A 15,084-nucleotide genomic window follows, 5' to 3' on the forward strand; every position below is an offset into this window, starting at 1 on the left:
AATAGTGGTATAAATAGTGACACTTTTTTGTGATAAAACTATTGAATTTATTGTTTTTTTTTAAAGTGGAACCCCACACTTCCACATAGTGACAAATGTAAGGAAGTTTTCACAACACCTACAAATACTGCTCGTTAAACTCTTTAAATAATACTAATTATTTACTAATACTAAGATTTCAAACTATTTTTTCCCAGTATAAGATGAATATGTATCAACTACAGACATAACACATTTTAATAAATTATCAACATTACATGTATTAATATGATTTTGTGACTCTGTGAGTTTAACCGTTATTTAATGAACCCCTTGACTTTACCTAGTGTAAAAAAATACAGATTCTCTAAAAAGGTTTGCACTGGCTGAAGGTTACCTCTGACTTGAAGTTTGAAAGCACTTCAGAATTAAGTTAACAGCACTGGGTTGTTTCGACTGGTCTGAAACCTTAAATCTTTAATACAGCTCTGGGGATGAGGAGAGTATTAAGTTATCCAAAATATATTTAAAACACTAACTGAAACTATATATTTAATTGAATAAACTAGGGATTTCTTTCCTTATCAAAAGTGCAATTTCTTGTCATAAGACAAAGCCAAAATAAGGCATTAATAATTGCTGTCTCCTCTTTGCACCCCTCCTCGCTCTCCTATTTCCACCAATTACTCCTTCTCTCTGTGGATGCTGTAAACTCTAGCTGCTCCTTAAAGTGAAAAATGACTTTTCCTAATAATAGTTGTGTTGAATTTGTCTCTAATTGTCGCTGCTACACACACCGTTTGATAGTTCGCCGCCGCGCCTTGTGACTGATAGCTTTAATTACGAGCACCACTTCGACAAATCGTTCACAAACCTACCGGCTCTGCAAACACAGTCCCCCTCCCCTCTTCCTCCTCCTCCTCCTCCTCCTTCTCTTCGTCATTGTAGCTGTCTAGGATATTGCCTGCTAAACCATAATTGGTGTTTATCATTGTGTCAGAGTTACTCCACTTTTTACAAATTAGAAATGAAGCCTATTAGAGCAAACTACATGCAAATTGATATCCAAGGCTAATTTTGCAAGGGTGTTTTACAGCATTGGACTCGGAATAATTTACCCTGCCGTTTAATACATATATTTGTATTTGCACATGAATGTACCCAGGTGATTATTCATTAATTAGCATATGGAAATGAGCATGTAATATGAATAAAGGAGAGGGGAGAGAAACGACTGCGAGACAAAGTGGGAAGACAATGAAAAAGAGAAACGTGCTAATGAGATGAGATCAGAGTTACAAGGAAGAGATCGGCGGTGAGGGCAGAGAGGGGAATGGAAGGGGTTCAAGGAGAGAGAAGGGGGAATAAAAGAAGAGAGCCGAAACAAACACAGGAGGAGGAGGAGAGGTATAAAAAGGGAGGAGGAAAGAAGGGATCTTTAACCGCCTGGGCAGGTTCCAACATGGGCAGGTTCAACCATTATAGATCAGCATAGATGGTAAAATTATGAATTTGAATGAACATTAAAATAATTACTTTTAGCAGTTGTTACGTTGTGTTCATTGCTAGCCATCATTTTGTAATCCAGTTTCTTGTTGAAGCAAACAGGGTCTTGGGAGCAGAATTTTCTTAAATCGAGAAATCTACTGTAGCTTAATGTCTATTTTTAGATTGACTTTTATTTAAATGTATTTGGCCACAGTATAAAGTACTTTCCAGAAGTCAAATGGTATGCATACATCTCTTCCCTAACCTTTCTGAGTAAAATTCTGTACTCTCAGAAATAGCTTTATATTTCTGCCACCAAAGCACTTCCTAGGTCTGATTATTGGACCAAGGTATTTATATTCCCCTTTCTGAGAGACAAGAAGATACTAGACTCTTTCTTTCAAATTAATTTGGACAAGTTTTATTCTGCTTGTGTCTTTGGGAGCCGAAGTTAGCAATGTAAGAACTTTTAAGCATTAACCTTCCTGAGGTTTTTCTTATGCCAATATGACCATAGGTGCAGATGTGAGATAGCTAAAGCATTGGGTGGTCAGTAAGACAAGAAATGGGACATTCAAGTGTCACCTTATTTCAAAGTGTGTAGTGATATTAATAAAAATATGAATTTGCTGGGCATACCTGTATTCAGTGTTGCTATCAGGTTTTATACCACTGTTTTACAGTACAAAACACAAATAAGTAGCCCCAGCGTGGGTGCAACAGCAGCACCTTCCAAAAAGCCTCTTAAGGTACAATAACAAGCTGTTTTTAGCTTCTCCATGTTTGTTCTGGCGGAGTATTACCGTTCCCAATACAACCCTGAAAGGGGATTTGTGACTTTGTCTGGAATTGAACCAGCAACCTTTTGGTTGCTTGCTAACTGTATTGACCACTAAATTGTTTCAAGAATAATTATAGCCCATATGACAAGATTATTCATTGCTTGGTTAGACTTGGGTACCACCAAAACCTGGTCAGATTTAGGAAAACATCCAAATCTGACCAAAAAAAGCTTTTATAAGCTTTAACAGACTTCCCAAATTTAGAAACTTCTGCTCTCAAGACCCTGTTTCCTTTACAGGAAGCTGGATTACATACATATTGTTAAAATTTGCGATATAACGGTTGTATTGATGCATAGCAGCTACAGCATGTAAAAATGCTCTCATGGACGTGTTCAGTGTCAGGCTAAAAAGGGTTAAAGCACCTAACCAAGCTGACCTCTGAAAGTTGTGACTAAATGCAACTAAATGATGGTGAAGGTGGTTCTCATGGTCATTTTACACATTTCTGTGAGACCAGTTTCTTCTAGCACATTCCAAACTGGCTAACATGCTCACCGGCCACAGCCCATTCTTGTCTCTTCTGTCATCTGTTGAAAGAACTACACATACTGGCCTGTCGTCTCTCAGAAACTCATATTAATGTAAATTTGCACAAGTCGCTGTGTCTCTTCTGCCTACCAGCTAATGAGACCTTTCGATTCAGATGTGGCCCTTCAGAGTGAAAACCAGCACAAAAGCAGAGACGAGCAGGAACACAAAGCTTGTTTATTCTGCAGAGGGCCCATGCTAATCAACCATTTGTACCTTTTCAAAGACAAAAGCCTGATATTAGCATTTTTGCTATGAGATATGAGTTGGTTTGTTTTTGTCTCCTCTTCCTCGTCTCTGTGCCTATTATGTCTGATCACCACGAGTGGATACGATTAAAGGGTCTCCTCGTGTGTAAAGACGTTTTGTCTGGCATTTTGTGCTGCACGTCGAGTGGCTTCTGTCTTTGACATATAAAAGCAGAGGTTTTGGCTCTATTCCACACGGACATCCAGCCATTTTCTGCAGGGTCACGGAGGGTCGGTGTGTATCCAGTGTGCACTGGGCCTATCAAAGAACACATACAAATGAAGACATGTCAGCTTGCACTGTAAAAAAGCAGAAAAAAAGTTGAATTCCCATCCCGATCACCTACTCATATCCGCCTCTGGTCTGAATTCTCTCAAGTTGCCCTTGCTTTTAATCTGCCTCAGACCTCTCCATCTCAACATGATGTGTCCTTGTCTCCTCTCTTCTAGCTGCCAGTTCAGCCGTCTGGTCGAGGAATGGCGGGCAGGGAGCATCATCGCCAAACTACGAGGCTCCACTGCACTCTCTGGTGAGCACATACATACACTAAAACACCTGTGATCATCGGTCAGTTCACCCCAAACCGTATTTTTCCACTTTCTCTAATTACCCATCACAGGTGGTAGAAAGCAGTTTTGTTTCTCAAGGTTTTGAGATGTCCTGCACAAAAAAAACCAGTTTAAAGGAACATTTAGCAGGTTTCTTATCTCTTTTTGTCCTTTCACTCTGCAGCAAAGTCGCATCGAGGACCGCCTGGAGCGTTTGGACGATGCCATTCACGTACTGCGGAGCCACGCGGTGGGACCGTCAACGGGTATGGCCAGCGGTCACGGAGACATGCACGGCCTCATCGGGGCCGCACACACGCACAACGGCGCCATGGGTGCTCTGGGCAGCGGATATGGAACGGGGCTGCTATCGGCTAACAGACACTCCCTCATGGTAGGACCTGAGTTACTCTGTCTATGCTGTGGTGATGTCATGGTTAGTAGAACCAGGCACATTGTGAAGTCAAGTCTTGTAGGAGTTAAAAAGAAAGCATTGCTTAAATGTTCTGGAGCTTCACCAAAGACTTTAGCCTACAAGTAAAAGAGAATATCTTACAAACGGACAGAAATTCTGTTACTTCAACACAGATAATCAGAGGCATGTGATTCTTTAAAAAACAGGCTTACAAGATATTTAATGAAACTTGATTCATGCTCCCAGGACTCTAAAAATAAAACTTAAAAACAGCCTTTCCTTTTGTGCTGTTAATTAGACCAGATTTGTATATTTAAAAGTCACTTAGAAAATGTGAAACTTCACACAACTGAAAAAATGTGAGGAAGAGATGAGAGCAAACGTGAATGGAGAGGAGGTTTAAACTGAAAACATGAAGTGAGACAGCAGTAATGTTTTCCATATTTAAGACTTTGGGGCCCTTTTTTCAACTTGAAACAATAAACATAAAGAACAAAACAGCTGTGTGACATAAGGAGATGTAGGAGGGCGAGAGAAAGCCCATTATAAAATACAGTACACAGTATAAACAATTCCAGATGCTTGAACATCTTCAGCCAAACCTGCGTTGTTTACGTCTTAAAGCTCGGGCAGTATCTGAAATGAGCTATTTTCTGTCTGTTAGTTCAAAGTTCTTGTCACTTGTAGTCACATTAAAGGTGCTTTTTGTAATCACCCTCTGCAGAATTTAACAAAAACCTTCACCACCAGGGCGCAATGTTTTAACACGATTTTGTGCGTGGACTGCCTGTTAGCTTTTACTACCACCATATCTTCAACAGGCTTTGTCCGCTTCATCTATATTTGTATTTACAATAAATATGCGCTCTCAGTGACATACATGTGTAAATAAGGGCTTCAGTCACTCACTGCGCCATCCTGCGGTACAAATTGGTATTACAAAAAATTATAGCATGGCCCTTTTTCAACTTATGTTGAGTCCACTTCGACACCATATGGAATATCTTAAATTACAAGAATACCTTTAAAGTCAAATTATGTGCATTTCCAGCTCCACATTGTTATATTTAGACTTTGCGTAATTCAAAAAAAACCAAAAAAACCTTACTTACCTTGTGATGGCCGTTTATGTTGTTTTAAGTGTTTATGACACAAACTGTTTTAGCTCCTGTCCCTGTAAGGCCCCCTTCTTATAAGCTCCCTTTATTCCTATTGGCTGCCCCTCGGCTGGCTTCCGCAAACAGATTTCCGTGTTTTTGAGGACCACCTCGTCCTCTTCTCCTTAAGGAGATTCCACAAAACAAATTCTAAACGTAATAGAAAACATAATTTCTCTTTTTTGAAACCGCCACAGTTGTATTTATGTATTATGTGAGAAACAAGATATTTGAAGACATCATGTTTTAGTTTTCAAAGTTTGCAAATACTCCTCATTTGCAGGCCTGTTTTTTTGGCAGCGTTTTTGATCCAACAATGTTTTGTTGTGGCTGTAATGAGCACAGCAGGCTGTAGGGGATGCCAGCAGCACTTTGCTGTGTTCCCACTACAGTAGTTCAGGAGCTTTGTCCCTCTGTCTCTGTTCTTTGTTAAAGTATTTACTTTGAAGTGTTGTTTTCTAAATGGAGAGCACCTGTGGTTGAAGGGCGTGTTGTGTGCGTTGGTGTGTGTGCTGGCTGGCTCCCCTAGAGATCATCTTCTTCTCACGCATGTCTGTCCAGCTGTCTCTGTATACTGCAGCTCAGAGTTTCATAGGTGTCGTCCAGTTTTGTCGGTCTTCCTGCGTACAGTCGTATTTTTATTTGTCCTTCCTGCTTCTTTAGTCTCACCATGCGTTTTATTAGGAACACGTGGGCAGCCTATTTTAACCCAACACAACAACCTCTGTTTTTATGAAGCTTAAACAGAAAGTTTTGATTCTACTTGGTGACATTACAGCAGTTGTTGGTGTACAAAGTGTTTCAAACATTTCATCCATCACATGAGGAGGGCTAGCCCCAGTGAAGCGCTGTTGAACTAGATTACACACGCAAATGCTTCTAATAAACCTCTAAGTGTTTAATAATGAGTCAAATTAGGATGTGTCATTTTTAAGCTGTGCAGAGAAGTCTTAGCTGCTGATCTACTGGGGACATTTCCCTCTTTTAGCTTGTGCTTTGAAGGCATGTTGGTTGGGACCAAAGCTGGGCACAAGAAAGTCACTATTTCACTGCTATTAGCATCGTGAAGAGAAAAGGGCGAGGCATCCTTCGTGTGTCCATCCATCCACAAATCATTAGAAACGCTACTCCTTCCTACAGTATTAGTCAGATTTTAATGAAACGTGCATACAATGATTGCCTAAAGGGACCTCACACAAACTTTGCTCAACGTAATGGTCACATTTGTCATTAGTCAGTAAATTTTTAATACCCATTATTTTGTGTGATGCTGACAATGGCAAAAATAATGTGTCACTTTCTACCTGTACAGTAATAAATTACTGTACCCTGTGAATTGTGGGTTATTAGCTTGATGTTCAGGTTTAGAAACTAGTTTTGGGGATAGTATTTGTGGAGAAACTGACAGGTAGGTTTTAGTGTTATGCAGCTACTTTCATCAAATAGTTTTTACCAAAATAAAACCAAATAGGTCAGTTTGGTATTCTGATTTCAAAAGACATTTAAATTGTACGCTAAAGGAAGTCAATAAGAGGATGATATAATAATGGTAAATCCTGCAAATTAATAGGAAGCTTAATGATGTCTCTGTTCATATATTTAAGAAAAAAAAACTACTCACAGACTTTGGCTGATATTCAGATTTTAAGTTCTAAAAACATTTTAAAAGTTTCTGTTAGACTTGAGAGACATGAAAAAATGCGTTTGACGTGACGTAATTTTAAGTTTGCTGTTAAATTTGCTGGCTTAAAATGAAGGGAAATACTTGCAAACTACTTTTCCGCTTCATCTGGAGATCATTCTAAGCACTTCTTTGCTCTTTGGACGTCCCCAGATACAAACTTGGCATTATGCTTCATGAAGTGATTTGGAATTTCAGCCCCGGAAAACATTTTGCGTTCACTTCTTGTTAAGGTTAATATTTTTCTAAACTACTTTTGGGATTAATAGCAAAACTAATCCAAATACATTTTGGATTTGTTTTTATATGTAAGCAGCCGGTGGAAAAAGAGAATGAAAATGAAGTGACGGATGAGTGCTGAAAAACAGTGTTTACTTTCGGGCTCTTTAAAGCACACACGCACACAGAAGCTCATAAATGACTCCCTGTGTTGTCATTAGGACCCATGTGTGTGTGTTTATTCAGGCTTTGGATTATTGGCTGATAGAAAAATAGACTCATTAATGTAAGACTGAAAACACAGCAGCTCTGTAACTGCACACATCACACCCCCTCTGACTGGGTCACATCACTTCACGGGGTCTCCCAAACTGTTTCTTTTCATTTTAAACCAGTCCTTATTGGACATTTCTGCAGAAGCGAAGGAAAATAAATTGAGACCTTTTTATAAGATGTTAACTGGCTTAAAGTTCTCTTGCAGCTACCTGTGTGATGAATGCGATCTTCAACATTGATATAAGTGTGAAAATTTTTGAAAAATATTGTGTTGAAAGTCTTCACTTGTGTGAACAGATGTAAACTTTCAGCTCATTTTTTATTCCCATGGTGTCAATTTCTTGCATTTTGTCAAAGCTGCTGGTGTCTTACAGAGATGCACAGTGTGTTTTGGCATCTGTACTATAACAGGTCTCTCACTCCAAAACTGTCACATATGGACGCTTGTAACCTGTTGGCATCACATTTCAATGTACTAGATAATTTTTTAATGGTGCTAATGTTTCCAGAGGCAAATATAAATCCAAGCCTCAAGTTTACCAAGTTGTTTTTAGTGACCAAAGCTAACAGGTGAGTGAAAGCAGAAGTAAAAAGTGAGCGAAATGTAGCACAAAAAATGAAGTCAACAAATACTGCAGTTCCTCCAGCTGTCACTTTAGGCTGCCTTCAAAAGTGAGCCAATCTCCACAGACTCAAGCATTAAAATGCCCAAATTTACAGTGTGGTACAAAAATCAGTCTTACCCTCTTAGGGTAGTTTCTCAGTTCTAGTCTTTTACTTTAGCACTAATTAACTGTGTCTCTTCTTTGCAGCCATATTGTTTATGAATGCAGCTTGCTAATCAAACTTGCTAGTGTTGCTAGCTTTTAACTTAGTACTCCAACTTTCATCCATCTAAGATAGCTTCTGACTTCACAGCACAATGTTGAAGCTTCAAACTCTTTTTTTTTTTTTTTTCTTTTTTTTCTTTCAGAATTGTTGTCTGAAGACCAACAAGGATACCCAATGGATTTAGTTTGCCAAATGGATCATCGTGGCATTGCCGTATTGGTCCATTTGGTCGATCTTTGTTTTTATTATTTATTATATTTTATTTTCAGATGTTACAGATGGGACAGACATGAGTGAGGGATAGGAAAGGGAGAAAGAAAGAGGAAAGAAAGGAAAAACAGAAGGGGAGAGGGACAGTGAGAAAGGGGGGGAGAAAAAAAATAAAAAATCTCCTGGATCACCTGTTGAGAGAAGAATAGAAAACAAGCAAAAAAAAGACAAAAAAAAACAAAGCAACATACTAAACACAACACCATCGCATTAATCTAGCTAAGTGTAAACAGCAGTAAATACTAAATATTCAATGTTGTTGTGCAGCACGCAGGACAGATGTGCTTCGAAGTAGCAGCCAAGAAGGGTGTAATTTGGGTCTACGAGCAGTGAACACCCGTGTGCATACCTGTGTGGATCAGCGCGCTTGTATTCCAAAGGTTTCTCCATGTAACGATCTGCTAGGGAGTGTGGGGGGGCCACAGCCCCGTCCTCCAGGGTGTGAAGAAAAAAAAAAAAAAAAAAAGCTTCAAACTCCAGTTCCCCGGCTGATAAACCCTTTAAACTCCACATGTGGACTTGTTTGCTTCTGAAAACTGTCTCTTAAAATAAGACATCGCTGCGTCAGATGCAAAGGACACCTTTTGCACGTCTCTGAAGCCACAGCAGCAAAATGCTGATTTAATCAATTCTGGATTTATTTTTAGCAAATAGAAGCATGACTGACAAAGACTGTGACCTAGGAGGCGAGTATTGTGGTCTGTGTAATAAAACCAGGCTCTCCTGTAAACATCTTAGCTTGCCATTGAATATAGTTAAGGGATATTGTCATAGGTTTGGACAAATAAACTCCATGTACTCATAATTTAATTTAATGAACGTTTTGGAAAATTAGCCACAAAGGCATTGTGGAAATTTATTGGTGTGTGTACAGCATAAACAGGAAGTTTGAAAGGAAGTGACTCCATAGAAATGCAGGGAAAAAAAGAAACAAGTGAGAGAGGAAGGGGTGATGTCATCTCCAAAATGACTCCATTGTCTTTGCACTGAGACTGACTACTTTTTCTATATGCATGCATGCACTATCGCTCCTTTCCTACCTTTCTTCCTTCCCCTTCCCACCCTTTTCCTCAATTTTTTTCTTCCCTTTCCTGTCTTTCTTTCCCTAGTCCCCCTCCTCTTCTGTTTTCACTCTTTGTTTCTCATTTGTTTTTGTTTTTTTCCATTTACTCCCCTACACATGTGACTACTCTGTTTTGTGTCTGTTTTTAATCATTTCTTTCCCAAACACACACACACACCTTTGTCTCATTTTACTTTGTATTATTACATATTTTTTCTGTCCTTTTTGTTTTGATGTTGCTGTCTAGATGTACTTACTTCTCTTTCTCTCTTGCTGCACACACACACACACACACACACACACACATACACATACTCACAGCTGTATGTAGTTTGGCAGTGTTAGGCAGAGACGCCTGCAAGCTGAGGTCATAACTCTGGGAAAACAGGTGGTAGACTGATGTGAGAGGGGGAGACATCCGACATCAGTGCATCATGCACACAAATTAAAATATGTAAAGACAGAAGTTAGCTCATGGGTTCCAACATTTTACCTTCTGTCATTTAGGCATGCTGTTATTCAAGTGACTTAAATGATCTTGGACCATCACTGGGCTGATATCAAAGTAGCTTGATCCCATCATTGCATGCTGCCAACAAAGCAGATGAGCCGCAAAGTGATGTGACATTTAACTAAATGTGATCTGATTTAAAACAAATTGGAGAGGAAGAAAAGACTGTGCTCCCCAGACTCTCACTGAAGGTTTTAGAGTTTGTTTTCTGTCTCTGCAGTCTGCCTGCCAGTGATGTGTTTAAGTCACGCTCATTATTTTACTGCATCCTGGCTCAGTTTGGAGGGTGTCTCTAAAAAGAGGGGAAAGGTTAAGAGAGAAAAGCCTCTCTTCCTCCCTCCATTAAGCAGGGTTACAGTAAAGTGAAATGGATCATAATCTGCATCAGTGCTGTGAAACACATTTATGTCTTTTAATAATCTGCAACACTAAATTCATTCATATAAGCTGATAGAAGTCTACTGCCCCCATTTACCTCCTTACAATAGTAGTTACAATCTCCATGTTAAGGCACACCGTGGTTTTTTTCAGACAATGGTATGCTTCCAACAAATCCCTGTGGCCTAAAATTTTTCATGGAAAACCTTCCCAGAAGAGTCGAGGCTGGAGCAGATTAATGTGCCTGGTTTTTAATGGCATTTTCAGTTATAATATAGAGTAGAATTGTAATGTGCAAGTGGCCCCATACTGCTGGCCATGATGCCTCAAAATAGGTGTAAAAATGGAAGTGATGTGCTGACTGCACAGCAAAAAACTGAAATGAAAAGAAAAAATGTTTAAATGCTTTAAATATGGTTACCATTTATTTCAAAAGAACATAGGTAGTTTCCTTCCTGCTTATATGGTCGTAAAGTTGGGTTAAAACACTTTGCCTTTGCGCTCTGTTCAACAGCTCTGCAGTGTATTATGAATATTTATGAGAGAATGAGGTTATGATCATTGGGTATTTGTGTTCAGCCTCTTGTTCATGAAGATAATTAGATAAATAAACTGTAACAACCTGGATAATTACGTGATACAACATAGTTTTGAAGCAGAAGCAATGGAACATGCATAAATCTCATCCATGTTTATATGAAAATCCAAATGGGACAACAATTTCATTTTGTATTGTTTAATAAATACTCATATTACAAATAAGTAATAGGAACATAGCAAGTATGCTTAATATTGAAAAATAGTACAAGTATAAAATAAATGAACTTCATCAGCTTTAATATTCAAATCTATATTTATATACATAAATTAAGGAAAAAGAAAAAAATATTTAAAAAAAAAGATATTTTAAACAGTATGGACATCTTTGCAAAAAGTAGCTGCTGTCCTAGATTCAGATCTGAAAATCTTACATACATGTAGCTAAATACACTGAATCTATTAAAGAAGCAGTGCATGTCAACAGTGCATATAACGTAAAGAAAGTTACATTTAAAAAGTTAAAGGGTGAAAGCTGCAAAGCTGCACTTTTAGATTTAAACACAGTAACTGTTAAATGTTTACACAAATTTTTCTTTGTAATTTATCTGTTGGTATCTTAAAGGTAAAGTACTTAAGACTACAAGTAAAAAGTTGGGTTATTTTTTAAACAGAAATAACAGATCATCCTGATGGAATTTGCTCCAAAAGAGGAAAAAATAACAAGAACAACATTTTTCCACATGACATAATTCCATTTCTGTCCACCTATTTTCCTCTGTTTCATGTCTTATACTTAAACGGCATTTTAAGTGACAAGGAGTCTGTCGTCCTTCACTCCATTAATTAAATGGAAATTGGGGAAAAAATGCATACATGTCACACCACTGGAAAATGTCACTGTAGTTTCCCCTGTGGAAGTCCAATGTCAATAGCAGTCTTGTGTGTGTGTGTGTGTGTGTGTGTGCGCGCGTGCGCTGATGTTGCAGGTGCTTTCTGTCAAACGTTCAGTGTGCACAGAGGAAAGGCTGTGTTCAATGTTCCAGTATGTGTAGCAGTGTGTGCGCTTGTTCAAGTTTATTTACAGTTTCATTAGCAAATGTGTATCACAGCTACAGAAGAGTGTTGCATTGTAACCGAGTGGTTTACTTTTGGGTCTCACAGTGATTTAGCATGTCTTTAAAAACACGTCACAGAGGTGTGAGGGTTTTTCTTTTTTCTTATATTTACTGGAAGATGTTTCCTCGTTTTCTGTTTTTGTTTTTTTTTCCACTTTTATCATAAAGAAGCAACAAATGAAGAGATTTCCTTTGAATGTTTTTTTAACTTTAGGTTAACCAAGTAGTTCAGTCACTAAAATCTAACAAAACACGACTGTAACAAAAATAAGATAAGAGGACGCAGTTACCAACATGCTAAGGTTGGGACACCACACTGGACACCCTGCTTTATGTTATCTCCTCTCCTGCTCTGTGCTCTGAATTTTATCTTGCAGAGTTGGTTTTCTTTTTGCTTTTCAACAATAATTGAAAACGACAAATGGAAATTGCAGGAATCCAACTAATGCAGGGTGAAATATTACAATTTACAGAGATGCAAAGTTTATTTTCCTTCTCTCGGATTTGTGACCGCAGCAGCAGGGGCAGACTTCTCCCTCCTGTTTACGACTGCATGAGAAATGTGTGTCATCCCGTGACCCAGAAATTCTCTTCTTTCTCTTCTCCTTCATCTTCCTGCGCAATCATTGGATTCGCACACTCGTTTTAAAAGAGTGCACTGATCCCACTGATCAGTAGCATTGCAGATGACAGGTACTCAGCACCTTTGCCTTTATGTTTGTCTCTGACTCTGCTTGGTTCATTGCAAGAACATTTATACAGTACATAAAATAATGGAATTAATGTTGTTGGAACAGGGATAAAATCAGATAAGATTATTTTAGGATGACATTAAAACAAATTTTTCCAATATCCTTATATTGTTACTAATGTAGAATGTTTACACTGTAATTCTTTGCCTAAAGGTTTGCCGAACAAACCCTTTTAGCCCTTATTAGGTGCGATGGAAATGTGTTGCATATCAATGATTGTCAAATAGTTCAACGGAAACAAACGTACACATGCCTGTCAGACTGAGACATTATCCATCAGCTCATTGTTTGATTTTTTTTTTTTATAAATCTGGGAACTTTTTAAACTTGAACCTCTTAACATTCACCAGCCTGGGTATGACAAAGTCTGCTACTGTATTTCCTTCAGCAGTACCGTCTGAATGCCTAACCACAAAGCCTCACGCAGTGTAAACCAGCAGTAGTTCCTTAGTATCTACCAAAAGCTCTTAGGTAGGTATTCGGGAGTCTGGGTTTCTGTTAAAATATATGAAACAGGATGTTGACTGATCTATCCACCCCGGCCTCCTCCTGCACAAGCGTTGTGGCTTTAGCAGCTGCAGTGGTTGCTTAGCTTGTACACAGCGAGAGAAGCAGAGACTTATGGAGGCACTGTTTACTTTTTTAGTTCATATAAAAGTTTAGGGATCACTGGGATAAAGGATGAGAGACTGGCCATTGAGCCACTTGTGCCCTCTGGTCACTAGGGAAAAATATGTATTCCCCAGTTGGTTACCGAATGGTTCCTGCTGTTGCTGGGAAAAATCTGCTTCAAAGAGTGAGATCCACCAGAAACTTTTTTGTGATTGCTTTGGTTGCTAACACATTGCCACAGTCACCTGTAGTTGTCTAGAGACATTTGGAGGTTTTTCAGTGTAGCTGCAGCACTGTAAACCTCTTTTTGATTAATTTTACCTAGCTGCTACCAGCAACTGTTTGCCAGCTGGTTAAGGACCACATTTTTCCCTAGTGACGTGTGGTTGACAGAATGTTGCCGACCAGTCTCTAGGCCTGTGTCACTGGGCCCTGAGGGGAAGTTGGTTATTTAAATCAGCGGTCTTCAACCTTTTTTGCGCCACGGACCGGTTTATGCTCAACAATATTTTCATGGACCGGCCTTTAAGGTGTTGCGGATAAATACAACAAAATAAAACTAGTACCGGTACCGAAGAAAAGAAGATTTATTCATAACACACGTGAAAAGACCCAGGAAAACCGAGTAAACAATAAAAACGATAACAAAATAACACTGAAAACCGATAAAAACCCTGAAAACCATACATTTCACACCTGAGCCTCAACACTCGCGGCCCGGTACCAAACGACTCACAGACCGGTACCGGTCCGAGGCCCGGGGGTTGGGGACCGCTGATTTAAATCATATTCATTACATTTATAATGACTTCTCTTCTTCAAGGCAGCCATTCTTTATTAGTTATAGTCAATCAGAATTAAACCTACAGAGGTATATTTTTCTATTTTTATGTTTAATCAAAGTTGCATTATCATGTGAAAACTGGAAAATTAATTTTGTCTGTTACGAAGTTGTTGTGACATGTTAATGAATTCGTGACTGTTTTTAAAAGTCTCCCTGCTGCATTCAGGGACATTCTGACATCTCCGTTTGTTGAAAAGCTGATATTATATTTAAACCTGAAGAATGGTGCCTAAGTGGGTGTGGCTGCACCTTGTGGTATCTATCGGGTTTACACCAGCAGCAGATCAGTTTATGTGTAATTTATTTATATTTTTCTCCTCCATCTGTCTCCTCATCTTCTCTCCTCGTTGAACTAAATTAAGGAAGAGACAGGGAAGGCTTGTTGAAATATAAAAGCCCTCCATTAAAAATGTACGAAACCCTCTCCGTTTCTCTCTCTCTGCTGCCATTTTACATTTGGGAATCCAGGCGGTGATGAAAGGCAGAGAACGGAAAAGAAAAGACAGAAAGAAAGATGAGAGGCAAACAATAAATAAGGGAGCAAGCAGACTTATGGACGGATAGGTGGAGGGCGCTCAGTTTGAAACACACACACATGCGCGCACAGAAACACACACCCATGCTGACAAGCCTGTCGACATTTTGTGATATTTGCACGGAGCGAGAGGGGAGTTTGGCATGTGGTGGGCAAGACCTCGCTGTCAGCCAGCTGGATTAACAGGCAGACAGAGGGATTTGGTTTTCAAAACAACCTTATTTACACTATGGTTATCCTAGGATACA

At 39.0% G+C, this 15,084-nt stretch overlaps 1 protein-coding gene across 7 annotated transcripts in view; it reads left to right on the plus strand.

Annotated features, from left to right (window-relative positions):
* The window catches only part of tcf4 (transcription factor 4), a 257,476-nt gene that overhangs the window by 221,324 nt on the left and 21,068 nt on the right, over positions 1–15,084 (plus strand). For all 7 annotated transcript variants that reach the window (XM_085463117.1, XM_085463118.1, XM_085463112.1 and 4 more), the window contains 2 exons: positions 3,539–3,618; positions 3,822–4,031. In XM_085463117.1, the coding sequence (XP_085319243.1) occupies positions 3,539–3,618; positions 3,822–4,031 (290 nt within the window). The remainder of the gene's footprint in view (positions 1–3,538; positions 3,619–3,821; positions 4,032–15,084) is intronic.

The sequence above is a fragment of the Copadichromis virginalis genome, linkage group LG7 (genome assembly GCF_057382275.1).
Source record: "Copadichromis virginalis isolate Kocher_CV1m ecotype Utaka linkage group LG7, C_Virginalis_male_GT1.1, whole genome shotgun sequence".
Classification (NCBI taxonomy): domain Eukaryota; kingdom Metazoa; phylum Chordata; class Actinopteri; order Cichliformes; family Cichlidae; genus Copadichromis; species Copadichromis virginalis.